Here is a 27,456-nt window from a genome sequence, read left to right on the forward strand (position 1 = left end):
TCTGGTGGTAAATGTTGGGAGTCAATACCATACACAAAATCAATTTCAATTGATTCATTGTTATATATTTAGAAAGCCATTTTTGTAATGTGTTAGGTGAAGACCACACTATTTGTTAGGTTGCAGTGGTCCCAAGAGGTCTTGGGATCAACTCTGATGTCTATATTCGTTCCTCTCTCTCTGAGATTGGTATCAACATAGTTTCAGAGCAAGTGAGCATGACATTGATGACAGTTGTCTGATCAAACGTGTGTTGTGTTTGGAGGTTAGACATGCATCTTGCAAGAGGTTTCTCGTATAAGTTAGTCCTCTTCCTTATGGCACACAAGTCATGTTAGAGAGCCGGGGAACATGAAACTTATGATATAGATCCGATCGAAGCATGTGTTGTCTTATGAGATAAGACATGCTTTGTGGTGAGTGTCATTTCACATCATAAGTTAGTCCTCTTCATAGCGCACACTGGTCAGGCATGGTTTAAACTTTGAAGTCATAATTGTATTTGAAAAGGAACTTTTAAAAGGGACGCTTCGATCTCCTACGAGTGTTTCATGTGACTAAGTACTAACCTTTTTCCATGTTTCGTATAAAATGGACTTCGATCAGTTCCGTGTTATCTTAGGCCTTGTGAGGGTGACTCAGGTTGCGTTTGTGTTTTGTATAATATTTTATTCTCACCACAAATTTTATTCTAGCATACGAAAAAGTGAGATGGTAAATCCGATAAGGAATGGTCAGGATGAATCATTATCCATTTTCAGTAGGGATGTAAATGGACATTTGAAAATTTGTATTTGATCCGTATTCGTATCTATTTAGGAGAATCCAAATTCGTCTGAAACTAGTTGGATACGAATATGATAATTTTCCTATCCAATCAATTATTATCTGATTTGTTTAGCAATCCGACGATAATAAAATATCTGATTTGTGTTCTTCTATCTTTTTAAGTTACCTTATTGGATCTTGTTATCTAATTTTATAAATTTATAAGTGAGGATAATGTGGTTCTTTTTGTAGATTTGTTATTAGTTCATATAAATTGTTTTATGCAATGTGATATATGGAATACATATCTATTAAAATAAATACAAGATAAAATCAAAAGTTTGAAAAAAACGTAAGAAAATCAAAGACTGAGAAGAGTAGAAGAAAGGGTAGTTGTTGAACTCTCAAGTCTCAACCTTTAACCCTCATTATAAAAGCGGTAAAGATGTCAACGGATAGTCGAAAATTCGTATTCGATCTGTGTTCATATCCATTTAGGAGAATCTGTATTAAAAAAAGCATTATCCGAAAATTATCTGAATCTGTCCAAAAATCGTTAAGATATTATCCGAATCCATCTGAACATAATCGGATACAAATAAGATACTGCCACTATCTGACCAGATTCGATCTGTTTACATCCCTAATTTTTAGCCTCAAATTGAGTCATTTGCCATTTATGTATTGGCATATGTTTGCGGTACAAACCTATAATCCCAGGATTCGGATCCTCTCCAACGTGCATCGGATGGTTGGGAGCATTCGAACACACCCTTTGTATTTATGGGGATTTCCTATTCAGAAATTTCGGCTCCATCCATTTCAGTGAAATGATACACATGGTTACAAAAATTGAATGTACAAAGGAAAGAAGAGAAATTGCATTGTTCACCACATCCTTAGAAGTCATCAACGTCATCCTAAGGCAGGTTTGAAATGTCAAACCCATTACAAGATTGAGCTGTTTAAATAGTAGAAGAAGACAACTAGGACAAAACATTGGATACAGTTAAAGTTCAGTAATCCAAAGAGATTATGCAAACCAAGAGAGGGTCTTGTTTTACTTTCCTATAAAAGATTTGGTTCCTTTGGGTTCAAAGAAAACAATTCCTTTATTGGGTAGACAGAGTCTCTGGTCAAAATCATTGATGGGGCCGCTAGAAACCAAATTAAATTGAAAAAAAGAAAACATTGAAAAAGTTTTAAGAGAAAAACCATCAAAAGTAAGGATTATTATCTTCTCCAATTCCCTATAGTTCGGCATTGCTATAGTGTTAGTGTGGATGTTTGACATGTGGCAGCTCAGACATCCAACGGTTTGAGCTCATTGATTATGTGTCTGAGGGCACATGATAAAGTGAGCCATTCAAATGAGGGCAACATTTGATATGCATTCTTGGAAAGCATTTTAAGTCAATTTTACATTCTCGGATGATAAAAATAATTATTTTTATCGTTAAAAAATGCAAAATCGACCTAGAATACATTCCAATGACGTATACCAAACACAATTGAGGTGCCCCCCCCCCCCCCCAAGGCCAGCCCATCCATGGACCGAAATAATAGGTGGACCACATTAATTTTCTGATTTGTAAAGTTTCATTGCATAAGCTTGAGAATGGTCAACAAGAAAATAATTCTTTTCTTTGATTACTCAAAAAAACCTGGAAAATACCTATTTAAAGAATCATATATTGCTAGATTAGACAAGAGTAATTAATTAATGGTAATATCACCATAGCTAGCTAGCAACATCGTAGACATGTTGGGCATGGACACAAGCTAATCACCAATTTGAACCTCATAATTACTTTTCCATCTTCTTCAGAAATTATTGCATGAAGAATCAAAATGAGAAACAATGGGAATAAATTTAGGTGGTGATGGGTGGTCATCTTCTCTCTCACAATGTGCAAGAAGAGAACGAAGAATGTCTTTTTTCTTTTCTATTTATAACAAATAACTTTACAAATATACATAACACATTGTGTGACATACTAATAGAAAGAATAACAAAGAATACATGTACAAGTTAGATAAATTAAATCTGTACAAAATCTAGGATCTTTTAACAACTTCTCCTTGTAGTTGACACTTTGCTTGTCTTATTTTGCACTTGAAGATTATCTGACTTGAGGATCGATATCATCCATTGATATAGCATCATCTCTGTTAGTCTTCTCAATTTGAATGGATGAGGAAACCTCATTGCTACATATTGGGCAAACCTGCATATATATAGATTGGTATAACTAGCTTAACACCTTAATTAATAATGAAGCTAGATTTTGAAATAATCAATTAGGTATATATGATTATCCTATATATAGACAAGTACGTAGTAGCCAATCTTAATTACCTTCTTAATTTGAAGCCATTTGCTTATACAATCTGAATGGTAAGGGTGCTCACATGGAAGCATTACAAGTGATTCTCCATCTTCATATTCATCTTGACAAATCACACACCTGCCATACATGTTAATCACTAGTTAGCAACGGCCGATAATGGTGGGGTGGCCTCTTGTGGCTCTTATACTTGATAGTCAGAGCACTCATAGCCGATGTGGGATTATTAACTCAATACTCCCCCTTACGGACAGACCCTTTTGTAGGCTCTGTTTTCATGGGTGAAGCAGGGTCCATCATCAAGCCCAACATATATTCCATATTAAGCTTCCAGTCTTAAAATCAATTGGTTCAAAGTAGGGCTCCTATACTTGATAGTCGGAGCACCCATAGCCGATGTGAGATTATTACCTCAATCAGCCAATATAGTCAAAAATTAATGATATGTTTCTTTATGGGAATCGGCCTGATATGATCGATCGTGATCGACAGTATGAACTACAACCTTGGGTGTTTCCATGAATTTTTGGGCTGGTGTGACAAACTGAGATCAACTTACCGATCTACCACATCTTCCCTCTTCATCAGCTTGCATTTATTCTCATAGGGACGCAGTGAATTAGCAAGCTCGTTGGCTGAGAGTCCTATGTTCACTGTCCCAACAGCTTCTCCAAGCTCAAGTAACTCCTACATTAATCATGTCACCACTTTGTTGAGAAATTAATTAAAATCTATCTTTCCAGTTGATACAAATGTGCAAGATATTTTTACTAACTCACTTCATAGGACATTTCATCTGGGTCGATCTCGTCTTCCTCCATGTCATCGTCGCTGTCACCTTCGTCTTCTTCGTCTTCCTCCTCCGGATATAATATTTCAGCTGCAGAAAGGAAATGATATTATGTAATTTGGGTCTTGGTTATGAACTACCAAACATTAAGAATCATTGAATATAATATAGTCATCACCTTCAAGGTATTCCTCATCACCAACCCCATACCCAGGATCAATTTCAGCATCATCATCATCATCATCATCATATTCTTCTTCTTCATCACTGAATTCATAATTCTCTGTTTCATCCATTATGGGCATCAGAAATTCTCCTTCCTACAAACAAATTAAGAGACCCTATATGATCACAGACAACCCTATTATAAAAAGTAAAGAGAAAGAAAGAAAGAAAGAAGACCTGTTCTTGCAGTGTTATTGCAAAGGTGAGATCTGAATCAATATGGTTGAGTTGCGTGACTGGAACGATCATCCTGTCATTATTAATTACTTGTTTGGCTTCTTCACCATCCATGGATATGACGATGACGATAGATAATCAGTCTTCTTCTTCTTCTTCTTCTTCTTCTTTGATAGGATAGGATAGGATACGACGACAAGAAAAGGTTTTGAAGAAGAAGAAGAAGAGATTATATGAGGAAAGGGCAAAAAAAAAGAGCTGACCCAGATGATAAAATTGAGGTTTCGTGGGTAGGAAGCTAGCTAAGCTAGCTAGATAATCGATGGAAGTGGGTAATGGAGGCTTTCATGCAAAGGAAAGCAGCAAAAGAAAGCCTCTAATCATAACGTACAAGTTTTGACATTCGAAACTGTAATTCAAATTCATGACTAACGTAATACCTTATACGCATCTCTTGCCTTTTGATTGGTCAATCTCCTCCTTCTGCTTCTTCCGTACATGGCGGGCCTTTGAAAAATACGAAAATTTAAGAGGTATTTGTGAACTCAAAGAGCAGGAAATTATTCCAAATTAGAGGCAGCAGGAACATGGCTGCAACCCGGCAGTTGTATTGTCGTTACTTTTCATAACCGTTTTATTTATTAATTTGTCCAACTTGGACTATTGGACTTTTAAGGATTATTTAAACACCCCCTTCCAAAAACAAAAATATAAAAGAATAAAAAAAATCAAGGGATTTCTTACATGTGGGCTAATCAGGAGTCGGTTTTCAAAATATTGTCTAAACCCAAAATCTATTCAAAGAATACAAAATAAACATAGTCTTAAATAATTTTATTTTTTTGATAGAAAGATGCACATTTTATTAAATTTAAGATGTATTACACATTTACACATGGAAGGAGTTGACCATAACTCCAAAATCCATGGATCGGAATTTGATCAAATTGTTGTACACCTAACCAAACAGACCCTTCCTTGCCAAATAGTCAGCAACATTGTTTTTCTCCCTTGGAACATTAGATAAAGTACATGAAATATAATTCAGTTGGTATTCACTGAGTGCTTGAAATTCTACAGTAATGGATCATGAGGATGAGAACTTCTATATTCCATGAATGAAAGAGACATCTGAGGAAGAAATTGTGTCATTTTCCATGGCAATGGAAGTCCGTCCAAATGTTGGCCTAGTTACATTAATGCAGGGAAGGAGGTGTGGGAAGAGAAACGCCATGTGACGGGAACAAGGTTTTAGAACACAGAATCAGGTCCTGGATCGATTTGATTCGATTTCAATCCGATCGTTCAACCAGATTGATCGGCATAATCACACAACAATAACTCAGCCTCATCCCAATTAAATGGGGTAGGCTATATGGATCCTTGCCCTTCAATTATCTCTATTCTAGGTCATAATTGATATAAGGCCTAAGTTATGCATTTCTTTGTTCACCACTTCTCCTATGATATTTTAGGTTTGCCTTGATTCTTTTAATTCCTTCAATCTGAATCAGATCATTACTCCGTACTAGATTAGCCAAAACTCTCCGGAAGTACTCCCAAATCAGCTTTAATATGACCATTCATTACTTTATCTTTTTAGTTTTTCCACCCATTCATCTCAACATCATCATCTCCGCCACATTGAGTTTATCTATATGATTCTTCTTAATTTTCCAAAATCATAACCAGTCATATGACTATTCTATACAAAATTTCTTTAAATTTAAAAAAAATACGTAGATCACACCACTCCGGATGCACCTCTCAACTTTATCTTTCCTATGCTATCATGTCCTCTTTTGGTTCATTATATCATTCATATTGATATGGTGTTTGAAAGTCTAACTCATCTATCGGTGTAGAATCTAAGGGTTGGCTCCGTGGCAGCAAAGTGTAAGCACAATTGGGGATTTTTTTTCTCGCTGCAACTGAATCGGATTGATCCATATGATTCAATTCAGAGGTTAAAGAATTGGGTGGAATCAAAATCAGGGTTGACCGGATCCACCAATTCCAATCCAATTTTTAAATCCATGGGTAACGGAAGAGGAATGCGTGTTCGATTCTTGAGACGTTATTTGTATTTGATAATTCGTATTAGTATATAACCAACACCCTATATTCACCATGATTACTTGTATTGGAAGTTTTTTTTTTTTTTTTCATCTTTATAAACAATTACTTGAATTAAATTATTAGAACATAGAAGATTAGAAGTAGAGGTGGTAATTTCCAACACCACCTCCGGTCCAACACAGCACACGACACGAAATCACGATCTTATGATTGATAGAAATTTGATACGAAACCAAAAAAAAATTTTAATTTGATATGTTAGGGTTGATATGTTATGCCCTTGTACTTATTCTTTTTTATACTTTTCTAAGGTAATAAACTGTGAGGTTTACATTGACAATCTCTCTCCTATTGCGATCAAACGGGTCCTATATATATGATATCATTTTTAATCCGTTGTTGATGTAGTATGTAGATTCCTTCTTATACTGCCTCTGTAAAAAATTCTCCCCCTATTTTAAAACTAAATAATTATTAAAAATTATGTGTATACAAAGAACATTGACGAGTCGTGTGGCTCTCGTTTTCAGACACAAGAGCGTGCAAAATTATCACCTTATCCCTTGTGAAGTAAAAATTTCATCTATGTTGATGCTTCTTTGTGTGTGCTCTCATTGATCGGTTTGATCCTAGTGCTAGTGCAGGGGCCACGCGATCAGGCAGTGATCTCTTGCCTATACGTACATATTTTCAAGTGTATAGTTTACTGGTTTGATATTATATATAGGTAAAAGGCTGGGCACACCGCCCACGTGCCACAAACTAGCTCTCTCTCTCTCTCTCTCTCTCTCTCTCTCTCTTGCCCTTTGAAATGAACCCTGCTCTTCCTGTATGATGCCCCATCCCGTGCCCCCATTGGTATAATCCACTAGTTTGCCGCACGTGGATGGTGTGCCTATCCCTCTCCCTTATATATAATATTTGAGAAATGGTTCTCTTAAGAAGCGACACAAGGAGCGATGATCAAACAGTTACGTAAGTGGGAATAAAGAGATAATTTCATGTGAGGAAAATAGAGATAGAAAGAGAAGGTGCTACTGTACCCTCTATAATATATATGGGTAAAAGCGAGCACATTGGCATTATGCCCAACGTGAGTTTGTCTCTTTCCCACCCCTTATGGAAAGTGACCCTCTGCCTTCCCCATCCCACCCTCTCATTGGGCACAGGTACTAGTTCTAGGAAAACTAGCAGCATGCCCAACACTTTCCTTAAGTATGTAGGGCAAGAGATCGATCGTTGCTTGGTTGTGTAGCCCTACATGAGCACATGGGTCAATGAGAGCACGCATAGGGATATCAACACAGATGGGATTTTTTTTTTCATGAGGAATTAGGCGGTAATTTCTCGCGTTCCTGTGTACGTCAAGGAAAATTTTTCATAATATTTAGTAGAATGTTTTCCTTCACCTATGACGAAGACAATCAACGGTCAAATATGTCAGCCCCATTTGTATGCAGTAGTTCGTACCCAAGGGAGTTTGATTCAACAATGATTAAGGTAGGGAATCAATTCACCATGGTTAAAGGAAACTCGTCCTAATATTTATGCATTGTATATATCTATGCATTTTATAGGAAATGAAGTCATTTGTTATAATTTTAAATTATTTAAAATTTTATATAAAACTATAATATGGTCCAATACAACAATGATATAATGTGTTGTCATAAGCGCGCTGGTAGGAACAAAACCTATAAAAAAAGAGGCAGGGTTAGTATTGGGATACTCTAACAAAATTAAGAAATAATTAGGTGTCGTATTTAATATATATTTTTTAGATTCAAAACACCTATTATGTGTTAGGTCTTTTTGTGGTGTCTCTTCCTTCTCAAAAAGGAACTCAACTCAGATTCACGTACGAGAACATCTTGTATGTTTGCAAGCCATCCAGATAGAATCCACTCCTTTAGATTCCATATGGATGGTTTACAAGAATGTTCTAATCTCAATCGGCCTCCTCAAAAAGGGCGTGTTCCCAAATCCTAATATGAACGAGTAGCTTTTAGCCCTATCATATTCTTTCACAATATATCTATTTTTATTATGCCGATTGAAGTGACTATTGACTTTGATTCTTATTTATACTATAACACAAGACGAATTACTCCATTGGCTTATCTAAAGTAACGACATTGACATAATATGTTGTCATAAGCTCGTAGGAACAAAACCTATTAAAAAAAAAAAAAAAAGATAGATACGTCAAAAGCTTCAGTGCTTATAGAACCCGTTAAATCAAGCTTTTTAACCTATTCCATACTAGGCTGGTCCAATCTAGCATCCATATACTAGAGTGGATCCCGTCAGGCACATAACAGACAACCACGCTTCCGCAATCGTCGTTCTCAACGATTCTCATTCTAGACAACTCTCACTCTGATGGTAGATAACCTTTTCCAAGCAGCTCCACTCGACTTTGAGTTTTTTTTTTTGGTTTGGCGGTTGATAGCCTTTTCTTGATGGTTTTTACTCTACTCTAGATAGCCTTTTTTGTGACTCGAACCCTTTATGTGGTGCCCGATTCTGATACCAATCTGTTATGCACACGGTTGCTTGCCCTGGTAACTCGTGTAGAATAATCCTAACCCCCTTGATCTTTATCAAGGATCAAGTTTGACAACTTCCACTCCTTACCTTTATTCTTCTTTCTACCTATTTTGTGTGGATAAGACAAAGACTAGTTTTCTTCGAGGGAAAACCAACCTCCAATAATTAAGCTAAAGCTTGATTAGTAATTCCTTCATAATCCCCACGTTACAATTCAACACATTAAAAATATAAGGGAAAATTTCACGGACACGGTTCTGTAAGTTAGTGAAATGGCACAGACATATCAAATCTGGTCAAAATATCAACCTACCCCCTGATGTTAATCAGGGTTAGCACCCAAGATGAAATGTCCATTTTAACCTTTTAGTTATTTAAATAAGGGAAAACGATTTCTTCCATCTTCTTCCATCTTCACAATTACTGTTCATCTTCTCTGTTAGAAAAAGCTGCAAGTCATCTCCTCCCTACGGTAAGCCTCTCTCCCGCACTACACACCTTTCCCACACATCGCCACCCTTCTGCTCCTCCCTTTTCTCTCTCTCATACCACACGGCACGGCAAAATCCCGAACAACAAAAAACAGAAGCAAAAAACTTTTAACTGAAATTTTAAACGGGGAAAACCAAAAAAGCAGATTACAGAGAAGCGTAGAAGACAACACAACCAAACCAGAGAGGGAAATGAAAACAGAAAAAAATGACTAAAGCCCTATCTAAAGATTCAAAAACTTGCCAAGCTGGTTACGGTGCTTTAAGGGAAGATCAAAACCCTTCTGGCCTCCATTGACTTAACTTAACGCTGCTCAAGTCCTAAGTCCTAAGTCCTAAGTCCGTCCTATCACCGCTGGAGGCTGTAGCGTTTACTAGCCTTAACGTGCAAAGGCGAAACTTTTAGAAACCCTAAGATGAACCTCTAAGATTCCTTTTCCTTCCATTCTAGCCGAATCTTCAAGCTTTGGAACCTTAATTTCTTCACTCTTTTTGGTCTGTCTTGGTCTGTTTTAGCCGGAGAAGATAGTCAAAAATTTTCAATTTATCGACGCCTACGCCTTAGGTTCCTTCTCCTATTTTTGCTACTGAGTTCATTACTCTGTTTTTTCTTTGTCTCAGCTCTTACCCGTGTGGTAGAAGGGAAACCAAGCCAAATGGTCTTTTCTTTGGAATTTCTCAATGACTGAGATCCTTCATTAATGATTGTTCTCTTGATAGTTTTCTCAATTATTGTACTCTACTGAAAGCCAAAAGCTGAAGAAAAAAAAAACTTTTGAAAGGTTGTATTCAGAGTGCCTTTCTTTGGTCCATCTTCCAACGTAAAAGCCAGCAAAATCCTGATCTGTACCAGATTTCATGGCAGACTCAGACAATGACTCCGACGGTCCGAATAACAGCAACGCCAACAACGGAATTCTCTCCGAAAGAGCAAGATCGTTTCCTTCCCATAGCTAACGTGAGCAGGATCATAAAGAAGGCACTCCCTGCCAACGCTAAAATTTCCAAAGACGCCAAGGAGACCGTTCAGGAGTGCGTGTCGAAGTTCATAAGTTTCATCACCGGAGAAGCTTCAGATAAGTGCCAGAGAGAGAAGAGGAAGACCATTAATGGCGATGATCTACTATGGGCCATGACTACTCTGGGATTCGAAGAGTATGTGGAGCCCTTGAAGATTTATCTCCAGAAGTTCCGGGAGATGGAAGGAGAGAAGAGTTCCATGGGTCGTATAGGTGAGAAGACGGCTCTGGTGATTCAAGTGACGGAGGATCAGCCGTCGGTGGCAATGGCAGTGTTGTAAATCCGGGGAGTGGGAGTGATCGTTACAACGATGGAGGTGGAATGTACGGTGGTGTGGTGGCAGCGACGGCGGAAGGCAAAATGTGGTTCATTTCTACATTTAGATGTAAGGGTATTATGGGGAGTTCATCCTATGATAAGGGTATTTTTATCATTTAAAAAATTTAACAACGACTTAATTGCACAGACCTAACGGAGTGGACTAAGTTGAAATAAAATCATAAAATAAGAGGTGTTTGTGATATTTTGATAAGATTTGGTATTTCTATGCCATTTCACTAACTTGCAGGGGGTGTCTATGAAATTTGCCCTAAATGTAATAACCACCCCCAAACCCCATGCCTACAAACACTCCGATATACTCAACCACTTCTTCCTAATTAAAGGATAAGCTGCTACCTCACCCCATTATTAACACTCGACGGTAACACATCCCCATTACACGCCTAAGACTTGGAGTCATCAATTTATCTAAAGACTTATTCAAACTAGAAATACTCTCACTCCCCTACAAGTTAGGATCCAACATACTAATTACCCGTTACAAGAGTTTCCATGCATAAGACTCCCCAATATCCTAAAAGCTAGGGACTACCACGCATGTATCAAAATTTCATAATCTAATCCCATCAGATACCCCATTTTGTATTAGCACAATAAGTGCCAAACATATTTAGATTGAAATCAAAACTTATCTTGACGAGATTATGAAATTGTATTTTTCCCTTGTAAGGGTTTTTTGTTACTATCAAAAAATTAATAGCCACTTATTGGGGTTACAAGACATGTACATAGTCGATCCAGGGCTTGCCCTGGTGGTTCGCTACTCCTTTGGGAGAACTGCGTCAGGCGCTTGATTGGTGGTTCAAGTCTCCTTAGCGACACCTAGTCCACATTTAATTGCTTTCCAAGAAGTGGAGCCTTTGGGTACCATATTTGACCCCTTATGGGTCCCCTCATTGCCTCCTTGTAGGGTCCTGTTGAGGTTGATGGTCGGTGGACCCTTGAATTCCAACCATCTGATTTTAACATTGTCTATTTCTCGGATCGTCTCAATGACACCTGATGTGGTGGTGTTGGGTTGCAGTGGGGGTAGCAGCGGGTTGGATTGGGTTGCAGCAGGTGGTGGGGCCAGTGGGGTTGCAGAGGAGGAAGAAGAAGAAGGAGGAGGAGGAGGAGGAGGGATGGTGATATGGTGATGTGATGGGTCCCATTAAGGGTAAAATTGAAAAAATAAAAAAATTAAATAATTAGGTTAATTATAATCTGTTTTAGATACCTCAAACACAATATGTGAAACATTGAATACTTAAATTATAATTTGTTAAAACATTAGCTACTCTAGGTTCCATTTATCCAATATCAAAAAGGAAAAAGCAAAATGGTCTTTTTGTCTTTTATGGAAAGAAGAAAAAACTGTATTATCCAAGAAAAAAAACTAATAGAATTAGTATTCAAGGGTATGAATGTAATTTTTTAAAATCTCAGGAATGATAGATGTAAATTTTCCAAAAAAAATTTATGAAAAAAAATTAAAAACTGTATTATCCAAGAAAAAAGAACTAACAGAGTTAGTATTCAAGGGTATGAATATAATTATTTGAAACCTCAGGGATGATAGACGTAATTTTTTCAAAAAAAAAAAAAAAAAAAACGCAACCTAAATTAGGTATCTTGTCCCATCATTCAAAATGCTCTCCCACCCTCATAAAAGTCTTTCTACAAGGACGATGAACCTGGCCTACAATGAAGGCTAGGTTGGGATGGGCCCCAATGAACCCAACTCTAATTCGAGCTCAATGTCCCTTAGAGATATCGACAGCACTGAATATAGAAAATATATATATATATTTTTTGGTTAAGATATACAGAATATCGAGTCAAGTCGAATGCCAAAGTCACAATCGGTTCAGTGTTAGACCGGTGGTTCGGACATTCCCCAAAATCGCATCCAGGTGCAGCCTCTCCAGCCTCTGATAAGTTGTAATCGCTACGCCAAAACCCGAACCCTCTCTGCAGATCCTTCTCTCTCTCTCTCTAAAGGTCTAGGGTTAGGGTTTCTGCTTTATTCTATGGATCCTGCGTCTGCAACCTACGGCAAATCGACTTTCCGTCATCTCTTTTTCAGACTCCGTTGTCGGTGTACCTGTTGCTGTTACTGTTGTTCTCAGCTCTGAATTTATGTCCTAAAGATAGGGTTTTTTTTATATCTTAATTTTTTGAGTAAATTTTGGTGGGTTAAGGTTTAGTTTGTGCATTTTGAGATTTAATTCAATTATGGATCTGTCGCACGCACAATCGGGTCTTTCGTTAGGACTTCACCCATCCCACCCCTTGCCTGTGGTGCCACGGGCTCCAATTGCTGATGATTCAATCACATTACAAATTGATTCGAGTTTCCGTGATCCATCGCATTCGGTTCCATCGATTCCATTACAATTGCTTGAGCAACAACCCGAGAATCGGGAGAATGAAGCAGAGGTTGATAGGGAGAAGGAAAAAGAGGATGAACAGAGGGAAGAGGAGGAATTCAGTCTCCTGGGTCATCCCATGTGTTTGAAGAGGCGAAGAGATTCGGATTCGTCGACATCGTCATCTTTGTTGAATCCTTCGAAGTGGTTTTCGATTGAACAGGGGCTTGAAATGAGGAGGGCCGCGGTACGGGCTTGGGGGAATCAGCCACTCTGTGTTGCTGATCCTGATATTCATGAAATTATGGAGAAGGAGAAGCAGAGACAATTCAAAGGAATTGAACTGATTGCTTCTGAGAATTTCGTCTGCCGGGCTGTGATGGAAGCTCTTGGTAGCCATTTAACGAACAAATACTCTGAAGGAATGCCCGGTGCGAGGTATTATGGTGGTAACCAATACATTGATCAGATCGAATTGCTTTGTTGGGAGCGAGCTTTGGCTGCTTTCCATCTTGACCCTGAGCATTGGGGAGTAAATGTTCAGCCATATTCGTGTACGTCAGCTAATTTTGCAGTCTACACAGGTCTTCTTCTTCCTAAGGATCGGATCATGGGATTAGATTCCCCATCAGGAGGGCACTTGAGCCATGGCTACTATACCCCAAGTGGGAAGAAGGTCTCTGGTGCATCGATCTTCTTTGAGAGTCTTCCATATAAGGTGAACCCGCATACGGGTTACATTGATTATGATAAGCTTGAGGGGAGGGCGCTCGATTATAGGCCCAAGATCCTTATTTGTGGTGGGAGCTCGTACCCTCGTGAGTGGGATTATGCAAGGTTCAGACAGATTTCGGATAAGTGTGGAGCAGTGTTGATGTGTGATATGGCTCATATCAGTGGTCTTGTTGCGGCAAAGGTGTGTATGTTACTTGCTATGTTGTGTTTTAAGTCCTGAAAATTATGTATTCTTGTAACTTCTCATGTACTATTGCTCCAGTTCCCCCCCCCCCCCCCTTAATGATGTCAACTATATCTTTTGATGTTCCTTAATTTTGTACAGATAAAGCTAGTTTGTAAATATGTTTGGTCTAAACGATTTTTAATTTATGGGCTGGAGATAAAATTGATTTTATTTCTGTTTTTGTGTACATTATGACCCTCCCCAGACCTCGCAATGGTGGGAGCCTCGTGCACTTGTTACGCCCTTTTTAGTTCGGTTTGTGGCATCATAGTTGCAATTTTCTTCTTTCATTCTTCTTTTAGTTGAAAACACAAATAGGCATTTCTAATCCGAAATTCACTGTTTTTTAGCCATTGTGCGGTAAAAAGGAGTCTCCCAGTTTCAGTATTGAACAAGAATGAGACTCATGTCACTGGAGCCTATACAGAAAAAAGAAATATTTATTCTGACAATGTTTCCAAAAGCTTCTGCACAATTATTGTTATTCTTTCAGTATATCTTCCTTGGGATGGTATACTTGTGCAATGAGTCCTCGATGTGCTTTTACAATTCCTATTTGCGGTGGGCCTATTTCTTCTCTTACTCACAAAATATTCAGTTGAAGACACTGAAGAGTTTTCAGTGTTTGACTTTTTATGTAAATGACATACTGACATGGGTATGTTATTCAAACATTTAAGCGTTTTTCTCAGAGCCTTTTTTAGTATATTATAAATCAAAGCCTGTAAATATTTTGCATGCATTTTATCTTCTTTTGTTTGGGAGTGGTAAATAATGAAAGAGTAACACAATATTTAAACTTCGGTATGTTTTGGTTTGATTATTGGGTCTTATAAAATTGATGAAAATTCCTTTTATGTTTGTAACGATCAATTTAGTTGCTTGTGCTTGAGATCAGAGAGACTCTTAGTTTTCTTCATGCTATTTTTGGATTCTTGGAATCAGGTTCTTTTAGACTAATGTGTTCTGCTGCGTCCTAGATTTTTTTCCTCTTTAGTTGCTCTACTTTTTTTTGCAATGTTTTATTTTTATAATGCGCCATTGCTGCTGTGTGTGATGGGTAATTTTTTTTTCTCTAGCATGCTCTTGAACCTTTCCTCTTCTATGCTATATAGGAAAGGTTTATCATTACCATGGATTTCTAGGATAATATTGGTTGTAGAGGAACCTTTCTTTAATTTTTTATAATGACCATGCTTTGTTTTTTGTGTCTGGATGTGCCTTCTACAGGAATGTATAAGCCCGTTCGATTACTGTGATATTGTTACCTCCACAACTCACAAAAATCTCAGAGGTCCTCGTGGAGGTATAATATTTTATAGGAAAGGAAAAAAGCTGAGGAAGCGTGGCAGTGGTGGTCTTCTGAGTCATGGAGATGATAGTGACCAATATGATTTTGAGGAAAGAATAAACTTTGCTGTTTTCCCATCATTGCAAGGTGGACCTCACAATAATCATATAGCTGCACTTGCAATAGCCTTAAAACAAGTGGCTACTCCCGAATACAAAGCATATATACAACAGGTAAAAAAAAATGCCCAGGCTTTAGCATGTGCGTTGCTGAGAAGAAAATGCAGATTGGTCACTGGAGGAACAGACAACCATTTGTTACTTTGGGATCTAAGATTTATGGGGTTAACAGGTAGTCCATAATTCTCTCTCATCATTAATGGGTACTCTTTTCTTTATTATTCCATAATGTTACTTATCCCCCCCCTCCCCCCACCCCCCACAAAAGAAATAAAAGTAAAAATAAGGAGCAACTTCCATAATTTTCCAGGTTCACATCTGTATATTATTCCTGTTCCATGTGGATCTTGGTTTTAGATATGGGTTCACTTGTAGATCCAATTCAGGTTTTAGCTGGCCTAAGTTGGATTGTTCTTGGATCTGGTATGGGTAATGTTCATTTGTTTCTGGACTTGGATCCTGATCTGTATAGATCTTATCCAGATCCGACTTTTAGCCTTTATCTTAAGGTCTGGAGCTTACCTTTCTTGATCATGCAGGCCTTTGGGATAGGAGAAGTATGATGTAGAGGTATCCAGATCCTACTTGTAGCAGGTGTCAGATGCAGCCTTTATCTTAAGGTCTGGAGCTTACCTTTCTTGATCATGCAGGCCTTTGGAATAGGAGAAGTGTGATGTAGAGGTATCCAGATCCGACTTGTAGCAGGTGTTAGATGCACAGCCTTTATCTTAAGGTCTGGAGAGAGCGAGAGTTTCTTCTCTGCAATTTTCTTGCATTTTTTGATCATGTACTATATCTGAAGTGGGAGTCATAGTTTTAATCTGATTTAAAGAAAGTCATGCAGACTGTCAATTTGTTGAATACCTGTTTTGGAATATTCAATCATTGGTGGGGTGCTCCTAGATGCATTATGGTTCAGGATTTTCCATTTTTGTTGGTGAGAGAAGATGGTCAAAGAATTGGTAACAATGAGGGTCAACATGACTGTTGTTCGTGACCAAGAAGTCTACTGAGGTTGTTTGAAGTTTTTGACCGTGACATTCTCATGTGAAGTCATTTAATGATGGCCAATATGATCATCTTTTAGAAGAAGTGGAGAAGATTTTGACTGCAGTCCAGAAAACATAAATGCCATTTCGTGCCTTTTGTTGGATATGATATTAAATTAGTCATAACTTTGACAAGGAACATTTTATGCCAGTTGGGTTGGCATTTTTCAAGTAGTTTGAATTCAATATTTTAATGATGGATCCTTCATGTTTGTCTTTTCTTTTCCTATTAGGGAAGGTAGAATCAGAAATAACCCATATAGGTGATGAGAGGGGAAGGTGTTTGAGATGCTTTGGCACAACTAGATGCAGTAGGGGAGGTAATGATGTACTGTGAATTGGAGGTGTTAAAAGGATGGAGGGTAAGGATGGCTTGGTTGAAGTGGTGACAAAATGATACGAGGCTTAAGAGTTAATAGCAGCCAGCCTTGGAATGGAGGAATGGGATTTGTGTAACTTACCCAGTTTGGTTGGGCCAATATTTAGTGACTGAGTTTAGTTTGGCATTCATCATATAACTAAATTTGAGGAAAGTACTCTTCATGAAAAAGGGGAATGGCAGAATCAGTAAGAAGTTTTTATCAGCTGTAGAAGACTATACAGTAAAGTGTCATCAGAGTAGATGTGCAGTTTATGTCTACTTCTTTGAATTCATGCAAAAGAAGGTGAACAAGGATATAAGATTAGATGACTAGGTTTGATGGTGTCATTATATGTTTGCTGGGTTTTAGAGTGATGTCTCAACTAGGTGCTGAGAATTTCTCTGTTGGTTGATGCTTGCTCTTCTTCTTTTTTTTTGTTGGGGGGGGGGGGGTTGGGTGTTGGGGGGGGCAGGGGCGGTGAGGGGGTTGGTTGATGCTTTCAAGTAATGTAGTCCTAGATTGGTAGGAGACCAACTAGGAGCAATCAACCAAGATCTGTTATGAACAGGTGAATCGGCTAGTTCAAAAATGGGGTTTCTGGCAAAATTAGGATTAGGGTTTGATGTATGGGTTATGTCAAGTTGAGGTAGGGGAGTCTATCAGTGAAGGTTCTGAGATGTTTTGGTGGATGGAAGTGTGTAAACTTGAATAGGCAGCAAGTTAGGGTTAGGGTTTCGGGTTTTTAGAAAGAGGAAAAGATGGATTTCTAGGGTTTAGCTGGACAAAAGTTGACCAAACATGAATGGTTTTCTTAGGAGAGTATGAGGGATAATCGGTCAGATCTGTAGATTATTCTGACGGTTGGTTTGGGCTGGGGAAATTAGGGTTTGGTTATGGAAGGGTTGAGAAAAAGAGAGCTAGGGTTTTAATGGAAGATGGTGTCTGGGCTTAGGATCGAGTGTTCCCTAGTGGTAGCCTGGTAGGAGAATATGTGATCAAAATTTGGGGTTTTGTGGATGGGTGGTTAGATCTGGTTTAGTTATTGATGTTGTAAAAGTGAAAATTAAAAGGGGGATTGTTAAGGTTTGGTGGTTTAGATGATTAGAAGAAGAAAGGTTGGAGATGGGGTGATTCAAATTTACTATAGTTGCAGAATTCCCTTGGCAGCAACTTGTTTGAAGATGAAACTTGAATAAAAATTGAATGGAGAAGAATAGCAGCAAAAAGTTTTTCATTAATCAAAATTCGTGTTCAATACTTGCCCCCACCCCCCTTACAACCTCATATAAAACTCTAAAAAATAGACTCCTACACTAAAAAGGGAAGGCTTAACCCAATCCTTAATCTATTAGGTAACTTAATCTGACTAGGAAACTGAAATAAGACTCAAAACAGAGTCCTAATCCAGCCCCATTAAAAGAAAATTGTTAAAAGAAAACTGCTAAAATCACTTAAATTGAACCATTGGTTGAACTGGTTCAATTTATGAACAAAAACACCAAAATAAAACTGAGTATGGAACTAAAACAACTAATCCCGTACGCAACGTAATTACCCATAGTTTTGGCCATAAAAGTGGCCTATTACATTGAACCATTGGATCAAAGGCCCAACATGTATACAACCCAACCCTAGACCTATTCCCATCAAAATAAGCCTCAATTGGTCATGTATCTGCATCATCAAGTGTACAACATATTGATGTTAATTATAGAAGGATCTCTGTAAGATATGATGCTATGATTGTATGGCCTATGTTTTGGGGAGGTGTTACTTTGTATTGGACGACGTGATGCTGTTTAAACTTAAACGTACTACATGAGTATACTTCCTATTTTTTGGTTTATTTTGTTTACATGGATACCTCTTTCATTTAGTTCTATGAATATAGATCCAATGTTCACAATCATCCAAGGATTTTAAATGAGGCTCATTCAATTACTTATTGTTTATGGTATCTTATTCATGAATTAGTCGGACATGTGGATTAATGCCAGATTGTTGTCTTGGAAATTCATTCCGCTTGTCCATGTCATTAGTGTCGCTTTCTAATGGCATGCTAAATGAGCTTATCAATGACTAAATACTCATACTACTTTTGGTTTTTTAACATGGTAATGTGGATATCAGGCAAAATTCATCTGTCTGTTTAGATCTGGAAAGCTAGGACTGTCTAAACATAATATGTACTGATGTAAATATGCTTGTGTCCGGACACTTCAGAATGTTATCTACACCTATGCCTGATATATGGACACTGTTTTTTATGCCAACATGACATGAAAAGACCTCTTCCTCTTCTTACTACTACACCTATCTTTATAAAAGTTAATAATTATCACCACCCTTACAGTGTATAAAAAGAATTTGGTTCCTTTTGAAGTACTTGTGGAATTATTTATATGACATTCAAATCATTGAAACCCTTAAAAGGCAATGTAAATTCTTGAATACTCTCAAATGCAAAGTTTTAAAACTTGTGATTGTGATCTGAATTAGGCATAGGTGACCCCAATCTGGATTGGCCACTCTAATCTGATCCTAGATTATCTGGGTGCAAACAATTCATATCCATGCTAAATTTTTTTAATAAATTTGGTAGTGATATTGGAGTGCTGAATCTGTGTTTGGTTAATCCAGCTATTACGATACCCTAATACTACAAACCGTGTCACACTGTGCCCTGCCATGTGTCTGTCTCTCTCCCCACTCCCTGGAAAACATCCCCTGCCCCTCCTGTCCCCTGCTCCCCATTGGTGCATGCCACTACCTCCTGCAAGCGAGCGGCGTAAATTATTAGTATGGTAGCCTGATATTTTTTCCAATGAGGAATGTCCTGACCTTTCTGTTTCTCAATTTGATAGGTAAAAGCTATGAAAAGGTCTGTGAGGTGTGCCACATTACTGTCAATAAAAGTGCTATATTTGGTGATAGTGGTACGATTTCTCCAGGAGGTGTGAGGATTGGTACGTAAAAGCTTAACCCATGTTCCATTTTGCCACCACCTCTGAAGAGCTTGTGGCCATGGTAAATGTTGCTATATTTATGGTTTCTGTTCATCTTTTTTTTGTTTTGGTTTTTCAGGTACTCCTGCCATGACAACAAGAGGTTGTCTAGAGGCTGATTTTGAGACAATAGCTGACTTTCTCATTCGGGCTGCACAAATAGCAAGTATTGTGCAGAGGGAGCATGGGAAATTGCAGAGGGATTTTCTCAAGGGTCTCCAGAACAACAAGGATATTGTTGAGCTTCGGAGCCGAGTTGAAGCTTTTGCATCTCAGTTTGCAATGCCAGGATTTGACATGTGATGTGTTTAGGAGGGAAAATATTGCTATTAATTTTTTATATAATTTTTTTGTGACAGATATCAGAAGAGTCTCATTCAATGGGAAAAAGATGCTGTATAATATGTTTCAGTGTATAGCTCATCTGTATGGCTCTGCATCTGGTAACCTGCGAGTACATACACTATGAGTGAAGGAAAAAGATAAAACAAAGCAAGATCATAAATACCTCTTTCAAATCAAGGCTGAGAAATTAACTTTCTATTTTTCACTTGCAGGTACATTTTTTTCACTTCATTAGTTCATACAGGAAGCCAATGAACATGAAAAGATTATTTTTCTGCTTTCCCATCTTCAAATTTTGTTTTGATCGTTGAAATGCCCCCAGCATTTAGACTGGGATATGATCATCCTTTCCCATCAGAGGAGGGATGATTTCATCAGTGTGGATCGGTTATTCCCAACAAAATTTCCAGAAAATTTGCTTTTATTTATTAATCCTTTTTGTATCATTTTCCTTTGGTGGGGGGGGGGGGGGTTGGTTTGGTTTGGTTTTAATTGTATATAACTAGGAAGATATCTAATTGAGTGAGAACATGAATTTAGCCACACAATTTGATAGGCTAAAGATTATATAAAGGGTTGCAGTAAAATCGTGTGGATGGATAGAAAGTGATAAGATGTCAAGATTAGTGGTCCAATTAAATCATATGCATAATTTTTTATTACACGTTTCCCTTTGTACTTTTAGCTATTCTGTTTATGGATTGTTGTGAGGTTTGTTTTGGCCTAGTTGTACACTAATTTGGGCATATGGGATAATGCCATGTGGCCATTATTAATCTTTCTTTCTTTCTTTCTTTCTTTTGTTTTTATACTGTAATGTCTAAAGGGTATCTTTGGACTGGCATCAAGTTTGGATATGTAAAGTAAAGGGTGATGTGAACCATGCATTTCTGAAAATATATATTTTGGAAAGTTTTATCTTTCAAACTAGATTTTGAAAGCTCTATGCCACTTTGTTTTTTGAAAGCTCTATACCACTTCGCCAACTTCCACTTTGATTGAAATTACATAAGCAAGGGACTTTCGGGGTCTACTTTTACCAAAATTTCAGCTTTAGTTGATAGGGCACGTGGTGGCTCCAACCCTCCATGCCCCTAAACTTTTTTCATTACCTTTTACAATTCAACGTGTTATATGTTAAATCTTGAAATATTAAAAGATGGGGTGTTGTTCTCTGCGTCGCAGCGCAGGTTAGGTTCAGGCACATGGGGTTGCTACAATGATCATCCTGTCCTCTCTGCATAGGTTGTCCATGTGTTTGGGCACAGCCTGCGCTGCGACACAGAGAACATTCTCCCAAAAAAGATATATAATTTAAGGAGAAGATAGACACATCGCGTGGGATGAAACATCAGACATGAGGGTCATGGGGTCATTTTGAAAGGAGAAAGAGAGATAGAAACAGCGGGTGTTAGCTTGTAGCACACGGGAAGCGTACCCAACCTTTTCCCTATAGTTCATTAGATATTAACTCATTATGAACATAAATTATTGTGTTTTTTTTTTTATATTTATAATAAATCTTAACATATGGTTGGTTCGACATGGATGTCAGCTTGGTTAGTGAACGGAACCGAAAAATGAAATCAGAACTGGATCGAATAGAATTTGGTTACTATTTGAAATTGGGGAACAAAATCGAGGTGGGATTTGGTTATTTTTTGGTTCCAGCATAGGAATTGACAGTTAAAATTGAAACTGAACCGACTTTGGGTACCAATTTATTATAGTATGTTACTAAGTTTGAATTAATGGTTAGCATGACGACATTCCAAGAAGCAACTTCCTATGGTATGGGATGGTCTCCTATTGATGAACACTCGAAAGAAAGTAATTTTACCTCTCCAAAATGGAACCATCATAGTATTTTTTTTGAATTCCTCTCTCTAAAAAGAAATATCGATCATCTAGTGATAGGGATCTGATGTATCCGATTTCTCTCTTTCTTCAATGGAAGGAAAAAAGTCACCTCCATTGTAGAGCCGTATGCAATGCGCAAAAAATGCATTATATCTTTTTGGCTTTCCCTTCTTGGTATATTATAATATATTAAACTAATATTAGCATTACATTTTATAATATAATATTCTAGTACAATATATTGTACTCTGTATATAGTATCAAGTACCAGAATTGGAACCGAATAGAAACTGGAACAAAACAGGTTCAGTATGAGTCGATTTTCAGAATTGAGGTGAGACTCGGTCCGATTGTAGATCACACCGACACTTCCTAGAATTGAACCAGGTTGAACTGAACCGAATACCTAGTTGTGGACCGATTTACACCCTTACTAGTCCACATCACCTTTGACACATGTGCAAGTGTTGGTCCAAAGCACCGGTCAATTTAGATGATGATGCATAGGAAAAAGACGTTCAACAAACGATGAGCTATATGATTATGTTTGGCTAAAATTTGATACATGGCCTATAACCCCAATCTATATGGTTCTTCTTTATTCAATGGTCTTTATAAGATATATAAAATTGCAATAGCAAAGGAGATGCTTTTAAAATCATAATTCAATTAAAATAAGGATAATATTTTTGGTGCAGGAAAATACATCCATCTAGGGTTAAAAATATTCTGTCATTTATAATACAAAGTTGATAATACCTCTATTCTTCCCTAATACCCTTTAGACATCAGCCGATCGAATCATGGTTTTAGTGCAAGGTATTAGAATTGGAAATGGAAACACGCAAAATCGATATGATGCCAATACGGTATCGACAAAATTACTCATGAATTTTATTAAAAAATGAGTTTTCTGACCATTTTACCCCTTGTATGTACCATGCTATCGATACGGTATCGGTATTGGTGACTAGCAAAACCGGTACATATCGCTCGGACGATACGATACTGATACTTAGAACCATGATCCGAACCCCTCAGTCGTGGTAAAAAAGGCTTCCTTGAAATAATAGTAAGCTTGAATCCTAATTCAAACCTAAATTGCACTTGAACCAGATCTCACACCACGAGATATAGATATATTTTCTTAATTTTGGCCTTGTGAATAAAATTTTACTCATGCTTTGATAATATTTTCACAAACTATAGAGCAAATAATTGGTACCATATGGTAGGTAATATTTCAATTTTTACCATATATTTGAAGCAAAAAACTCACCTCACCATGAATGAGGTTTTCCTCTTGTTTTTTTTGAATGGCCCCAACTGTTAAAATTTCCACAAAGGATTGGTCTTTTTAGACAATTAATACCAAAATTTGAATGACTGTTAAATACATGTAGAGTTTTGGAAAATTCATAGGATTTACGTGGGAGTAATTTGGGAAATTGTGTTTCTTTGTTTTCCCTGTAAATTGACAGTGATGAGGGTTATTAGCGTTACTACAACAATTCGTTGTAAACACAAAGAGACATGAAGAAACAAGCTTGTAACACTACCTCCATTTTTAGCGAAACTACTCTCATCTCTCTATATTATGGATCAGTTGTATTAATCCAATTCCAGATCAATACTGTATTTCTTTATAAAATATAAACAACCACAACTTTACTATATCAATCAATCCATATTAGTTCGGTTTTTATTAGTATCAGGTCTGGCCAATACCGATATTGATACATACCAATCCTTAGAACTGTGGTACAATCATGGATTTAGTGCGCGGTATTGGATTGACACATTTTACCTTATTTTTTTTTTATTCAAAAATGTCAGTTTTTTTTTGATAGTTTTACCCTTAATCCATACCATTCTACCGATACAGGATTGGCCTGTACCGATATTGATACAAATTGCCTAATACGGCCGATCCGATACCGATGCCTTAAACCATGGGTACAATCCATTACCCCAAATTAACCATTAATCAGACAAATAGTAATCATAATATGGTTGAATGGTGAGGAGAACTGAAGGCCAGTGATGACAAAGCTATGATAACTGTACTGCGAGGATCAATCAAAGTGTTTGAATATATAGAGCCAGGCAGGCAGAGAGGCTGTTGGCAATTGGGAATTGGTCACTTGCAATTTATATAATAATCCAGTGATTATTTTATCAATTTTTTTTCCATTACCCAAAACCTCAAAGTCTCAATACTTTCCAGCTTTCTGACACTTATTTTTCCTAATAAATCTCTATTCTTTTGGATAATTTTCTGAAACTTGAAAGACAACTCTGAAATGCATCAATGCCTTATGAAAGATGAAAATTATGACACTGGAAGAAGCTGCATAAAGTGAACCAATTTGATGTATCAGCAACAAAAGATCTTAAAAGAATAAACTGAAAAATCTAAAAAATTAAAAAAAAAAAAAAAACCTAAATAGGTGAGTCAGGGTGAGGAACTTTCATTATCAATTCCATTGCTTTCAAAGTAACCGAATCAGACAAAAGCTTACACAAGAAAAAGAAATGCACTCCTAAATTTAAAGCAAACCCAGGAATCTGCAGTCCCTAGTCCTCTTCTTTTCATGATTATTTCACAAAAGAAATGAGTAGCCATTTACTTGGACAAACAAACAACTATGAAAGTTCCCACCCAACCAAAAGAAAAAAACAAGGAAAGAAATTAGAAGATTTTGAGTAAAGAAATGGCCAAACCAAAAAGAGCAAAGCAGAAGAGGAGGAGAGGAAGAAGAAGAAGAAGAAGAAGAAGTGAAGAACAGGGAAGAGGGAAAAAAAGGATTTTTCTAACTTCTTCATTACTATTCAAAATCTCTCATATTTTGATACATTCTAATAATCTAATATGGGATTTGTGTCTAAATGTCTGGTTTTGTAACAATATAATCTCAGAAGACAAGAAACTTCCTTTCCTTTTCTTTCTTTTTCAAACATAATATTATCATATTTCTTTTTACAAAGGAGAAAGAAGAAAGCCGCCGTTTTTTCCTGTTGGGGGAGAATGAGAGGAGAGTTGAGACTAGTTGAGAGGGAGGGATACTTTGGCTTTCCATTGAAGCTTCTATCTTATCTGATGTTTGTTCTTTCTTCTTCTCTGTTTCTCTTGGACAGTGATGTTTCCTTCCTTAAAAGTCATACCCACATTCTTTTAATTTATTTAATATTCTCTTTCTCGAAAATTTCTCACCTTCAAGATTTGTTCTTCATCAATAAAGCTCACCTCAAAATCTTCAACTGTAGTAGATGCAAAAAGAGAACACTAGAAAAAACGTACAAGCAAAAAATAAAGAAAACTACTGCTTCACTAAACATATCAACCACCCCAACAACTACTGCTTCTCTACCCTTTTCTATTTAAACAGTCTTCTCTCTCTCTCTTCTCTCTCTCTCTCTCTCTGTCTCTACAGTCTCTATCTGTTACTGCAAATGTCTGAAAGCTTCTTCCTTCCTTCAACAATCTCATCAAAGAAATCATCAAGCTGCGCAATGATGCTTTCAACTCCCGATCTCAACACCCCAAAACAACCCTTCAAGTCCTCCACCCTTTCACTTAGTCCTACTTCAGATTCACACTCTCCAAGTCCTCCCTGGGTAGCCATCATCTCCAGTTCTGCTCTTACCTCATCCATGGCTACCCTTGCCCTCCTGAACTCGTACAGAAGAATTCCAGGTCGCCCATCGATCCGATTGATCTCAGCTGCGACTCTCTGCTGCAACCTTGCCATGGACACCATGAAAGCCGATCCAAAGAACAAGCAGCCCTCGTATCCTCCTCTTCTGAAGCTCGATTCAGGCCAACAATATACCAATCCGCAGAGCAAGATCATCAGAAGAAGTGAGCTCACGTTTCTCATTGCATAGAGAACACCACGAAACCCATTGAACCCATTGAGCCTGGATTCAATTGAGACCTTCTCATCGAACCTGAGAGACAGGGGTTGGATTCTATTTTCCATTAAAGCTCTGTTCTCCTCTTCCAAACCCACAACTTCTCTGCGACTTCCAGAGATTGCCCTGATTACCTGAATCATCAAAAATTAAGAAAAGAAACCAAATTCATTGCTTTTAATCAGAAAATAAATAAACAAAAAAAAGCAGGGAATTCTGGATTTGGGTTCTCTTCTTTTAAGATTGTGATTGACCTGTCGATATAACTGTGGGTTCAGATTGCGATGGGCATCGAGGGTTGAAGCAATCTCAGCTCCTGAAGAATAGTAATTCTCCATGCCTGAGATTCCTGACTTGAGGACATGGCAGGCGTCCCAAAGCCTTGAGCTTTCATCCATGTACTCATCCAGCCATTTCTCTCCCACAGGTAGATGAAGCTTCTGAACCAAAATGGTTAATTGGGTATGGAAAGATCGAAGCAAGGAAAGAACCCTTTGAAGGAATTGAATTGACATGAAGTTGTTGGAGAGGAAAGAACGTTCGAGATCATCAATTCCACGCGTGAGAAAGGAATAGAAGCCATTGACAGAGGTGGATGAAGGATCCATCATAAGAAAGTAAAGGAGAGGACTAAGGTATAGAAGAAAAGGTGACAAAGGAGAGATATTTAAATTGAAAGAACAAAGAAGAAGCAGAACAAGATGAGAAGGAAGGAGATCGAGGAGAAGAATATCAATAAGGGAATGAATTAAAAGCTCAGGTTTCCATGAAAGAAAAGAATGGTTGGGAGCAATGATGGGTGTTTCCTATAGAGGGGAAAGGATGATTGGGAATCTGCCAGTTTCATTGTTTAATGGGCATAGAGAGTGGAGAAAAATAAAATTAAGAACCAAATAAAATGGGAAAACAAAATTCAAGCCTAATAGTAACACAATTTTCATGGGTCTTCTTCAACTTTCTTGTCTTTCTTTCTTACCTATTCAACCCTTGTTTCTCTTTCTGTGTTTCTTTCCTCTTAAACCCCTCTAAAGAGCTCTGTAGGAACAAAGGAAAGGGAAAAGAAAAGAAAAGAGGAGAGACACACACACACACAAAGAGATTGAAATGGGTGGGTGGTAGTGACTAGAGAGTACAGTAGTATCTCTTTATACATTCTTTGCTTCTTTATATATGATGTGTGCTTGTAAAAATTGTTAACTTTGTTTATTTTGGGTGAAGTAAGTTTGACTGTGTTGACTGAGATTCTCCTTCTTATTCTTCCATTATCCCATTCCATTTAGATTTGAGAGTTTCTCCCTTTGATTAAGTGCTCTTCCTTCCTCTTTTTCTTCCTCGAGCAACTGACTTGGTT

At 37.6% G+C, this 27,456-nt stretch overlaps 3 protein-coding genes and 1 pseudogene across 4 annotated transcripts; 2 read left to right on the forward strand and 2 right to left on the reverse strand.

The window, feature by feature from the left end:
• Positions 1–2,877: 2,877 nt before the first annotated feature.
• On the reverse strand, positions 2,878–4,473 carry LOC122662336 (E3 ubiquitin-protein ligase BIG BROTHER-like). The gene is made up of 6 exons (XM_043857939.1): positions 4,309–4,473; positions 4,085–4,173; positions 3,896–3,996; positions 3,676–3,803; positions 3,128–3,236; positions 2,878–2,996 (listed from the first exon to the last, which is right to left on the reverse strand). The coding sequence occupies exons 3-6, from the start codon at positions 3,935–3,937 to the stop codon at positions 2,892–2,894; spliced, it is 384 nt and encodes a 127-aa protein (XP_043713874.1). The 5' UTR covers positions 3,938–3,996; positions 4,085–4,173; positions 4,309–4,473; the 3' UTR covers positions 2,878–2,891.
• A 2,676-nt stretch (positions 4,474–7,149) lies between these two features.
• On the reverse strand, positions 7,150–27,171 carry LOC122661681. 2 transcript variants are annotated; one of them, XM_043857160.1, is made up of 4 exons: positions 26,360–27,171; positions 25,623–26,239; positions 24,395–24,409; positions 7,150–7,185 (listed from the first exon to the last, which is right to left on the reverse strand). In XM_043857160.1, exons 1-2 carry the CDS (start codon positions 26,714–26,716, stop codon positions 25,628–25,630), a joined length of 969 nt encoding a protein of 322 aa, XP_043713095.1. In that variant the 5' UTR covers positions 26,717–27,171; the 3' UTR covers positions 7,150–7,185; positions 24,395–24,409; positions 25,623–25,627. The 2 variants fall into 2 exon arrangements, with proteins under 2 accessions (XP_043713095.1, XP_043713094.1); XM_043857159.1 differs by lacking the exons at positions 7,150–7,185; positions 24,395–24,409 and having other exon boundaries at positions 25,370–26,239.
• LOC122663374 lies at positions 10,287–10,886 on the forward strand (annotated as a pseudogene).
• Positions 12,751–20,466, forward strand: LOC122661680 (serine hydroxymethyltransferase 7-like). The gene is made up of 4 exons (XM_043857158.1): positions 12,751–14,054; positions 15,330–15,741; positions 19,845–19,946; positions 20,065–20,466. The coding sequence occupies exons 1-4, from the start codon at positions 13,005–13,007 to the stop codon at positions 20,286–20,288; spliced, it is 1,788 nt and encodes a 595-aa protein (XP_043713093.1). The 5' UTR covers positions 12,751–13,004; the 3' UTR covers positions 20,289–20,466.
• Positions 27,172–27,456: the final 285 nt, after the last annotated feature.

Source organism: Telopea speciosissima, chromosome 5 (assembly GCF_018873765.1).
Source record: "Telopea speciosissima isolate NSW1024214 ecotype Mountain lineage chromosome 5, Tspe_v1, whole genome shotgun sequence".
Lineage (NCBI taxonomy): Eukaryota > Viridiplantae > Streptophyta > Magnoliopsida > Proteales > Proteaceae > Telopea > Telopea speciosissima.

Coding starts and splice junctions, on each gene's coding strand:
- LOC122662336 (XM_043857939.1), bottom strand. CDS start 3,937: ATGGAGGAAGACGAGATCGACCCAGATGAAATGTCCTATGAA. Junction 3,804..3,895: donor CAGATGAAATGTCCTATGAA/GTGAGTTAGTAA, acceptor TGATTAATGTAG/GAGTTACTTGAGCTTGGAGA. Junction 2,997..3,127: donor AATGGCTTCAAATTAAGAAG/GTAATTAAGATT, acceptor ATATATATGCAG/GTTTGCCCAATATGTAGCAA.
- LOC122661680 (XM_043857158.1), top strand. CDS start 13,005: ATGGATCTGTCGCACGCACAATCGGGTCTTTCGTTAGGACTTCACCCA. Junction 14,055..15,329: donor GTGGTCTTGTTGCGGCAAAG/GTGTGTATGTTA, acceptor TGCCTTCTACAG/GAATGTATAAGCCCGTTCGA. Junction 19,947..20,064: donor TCCAGGAGGTGTGAGGATTG/GTACGTAAAAGC, acceptor TTGGTTTTTCAG/GTACTCCTGCCATGACAACA.
- LOC122661681 (XM_043857160.1), bottom strand. CDS start 26,716: ATGATGGATCCTTCATCCACCTCTGTCAATGGCTTCTATTCCTTTCTC. Junction 26,240..26,359: donor ACCCACAGTTATATCGACAG/GTCAATCACAAT, acceptor TTGATGATTCAG/GTAATCAGGGCAATCTCTGG.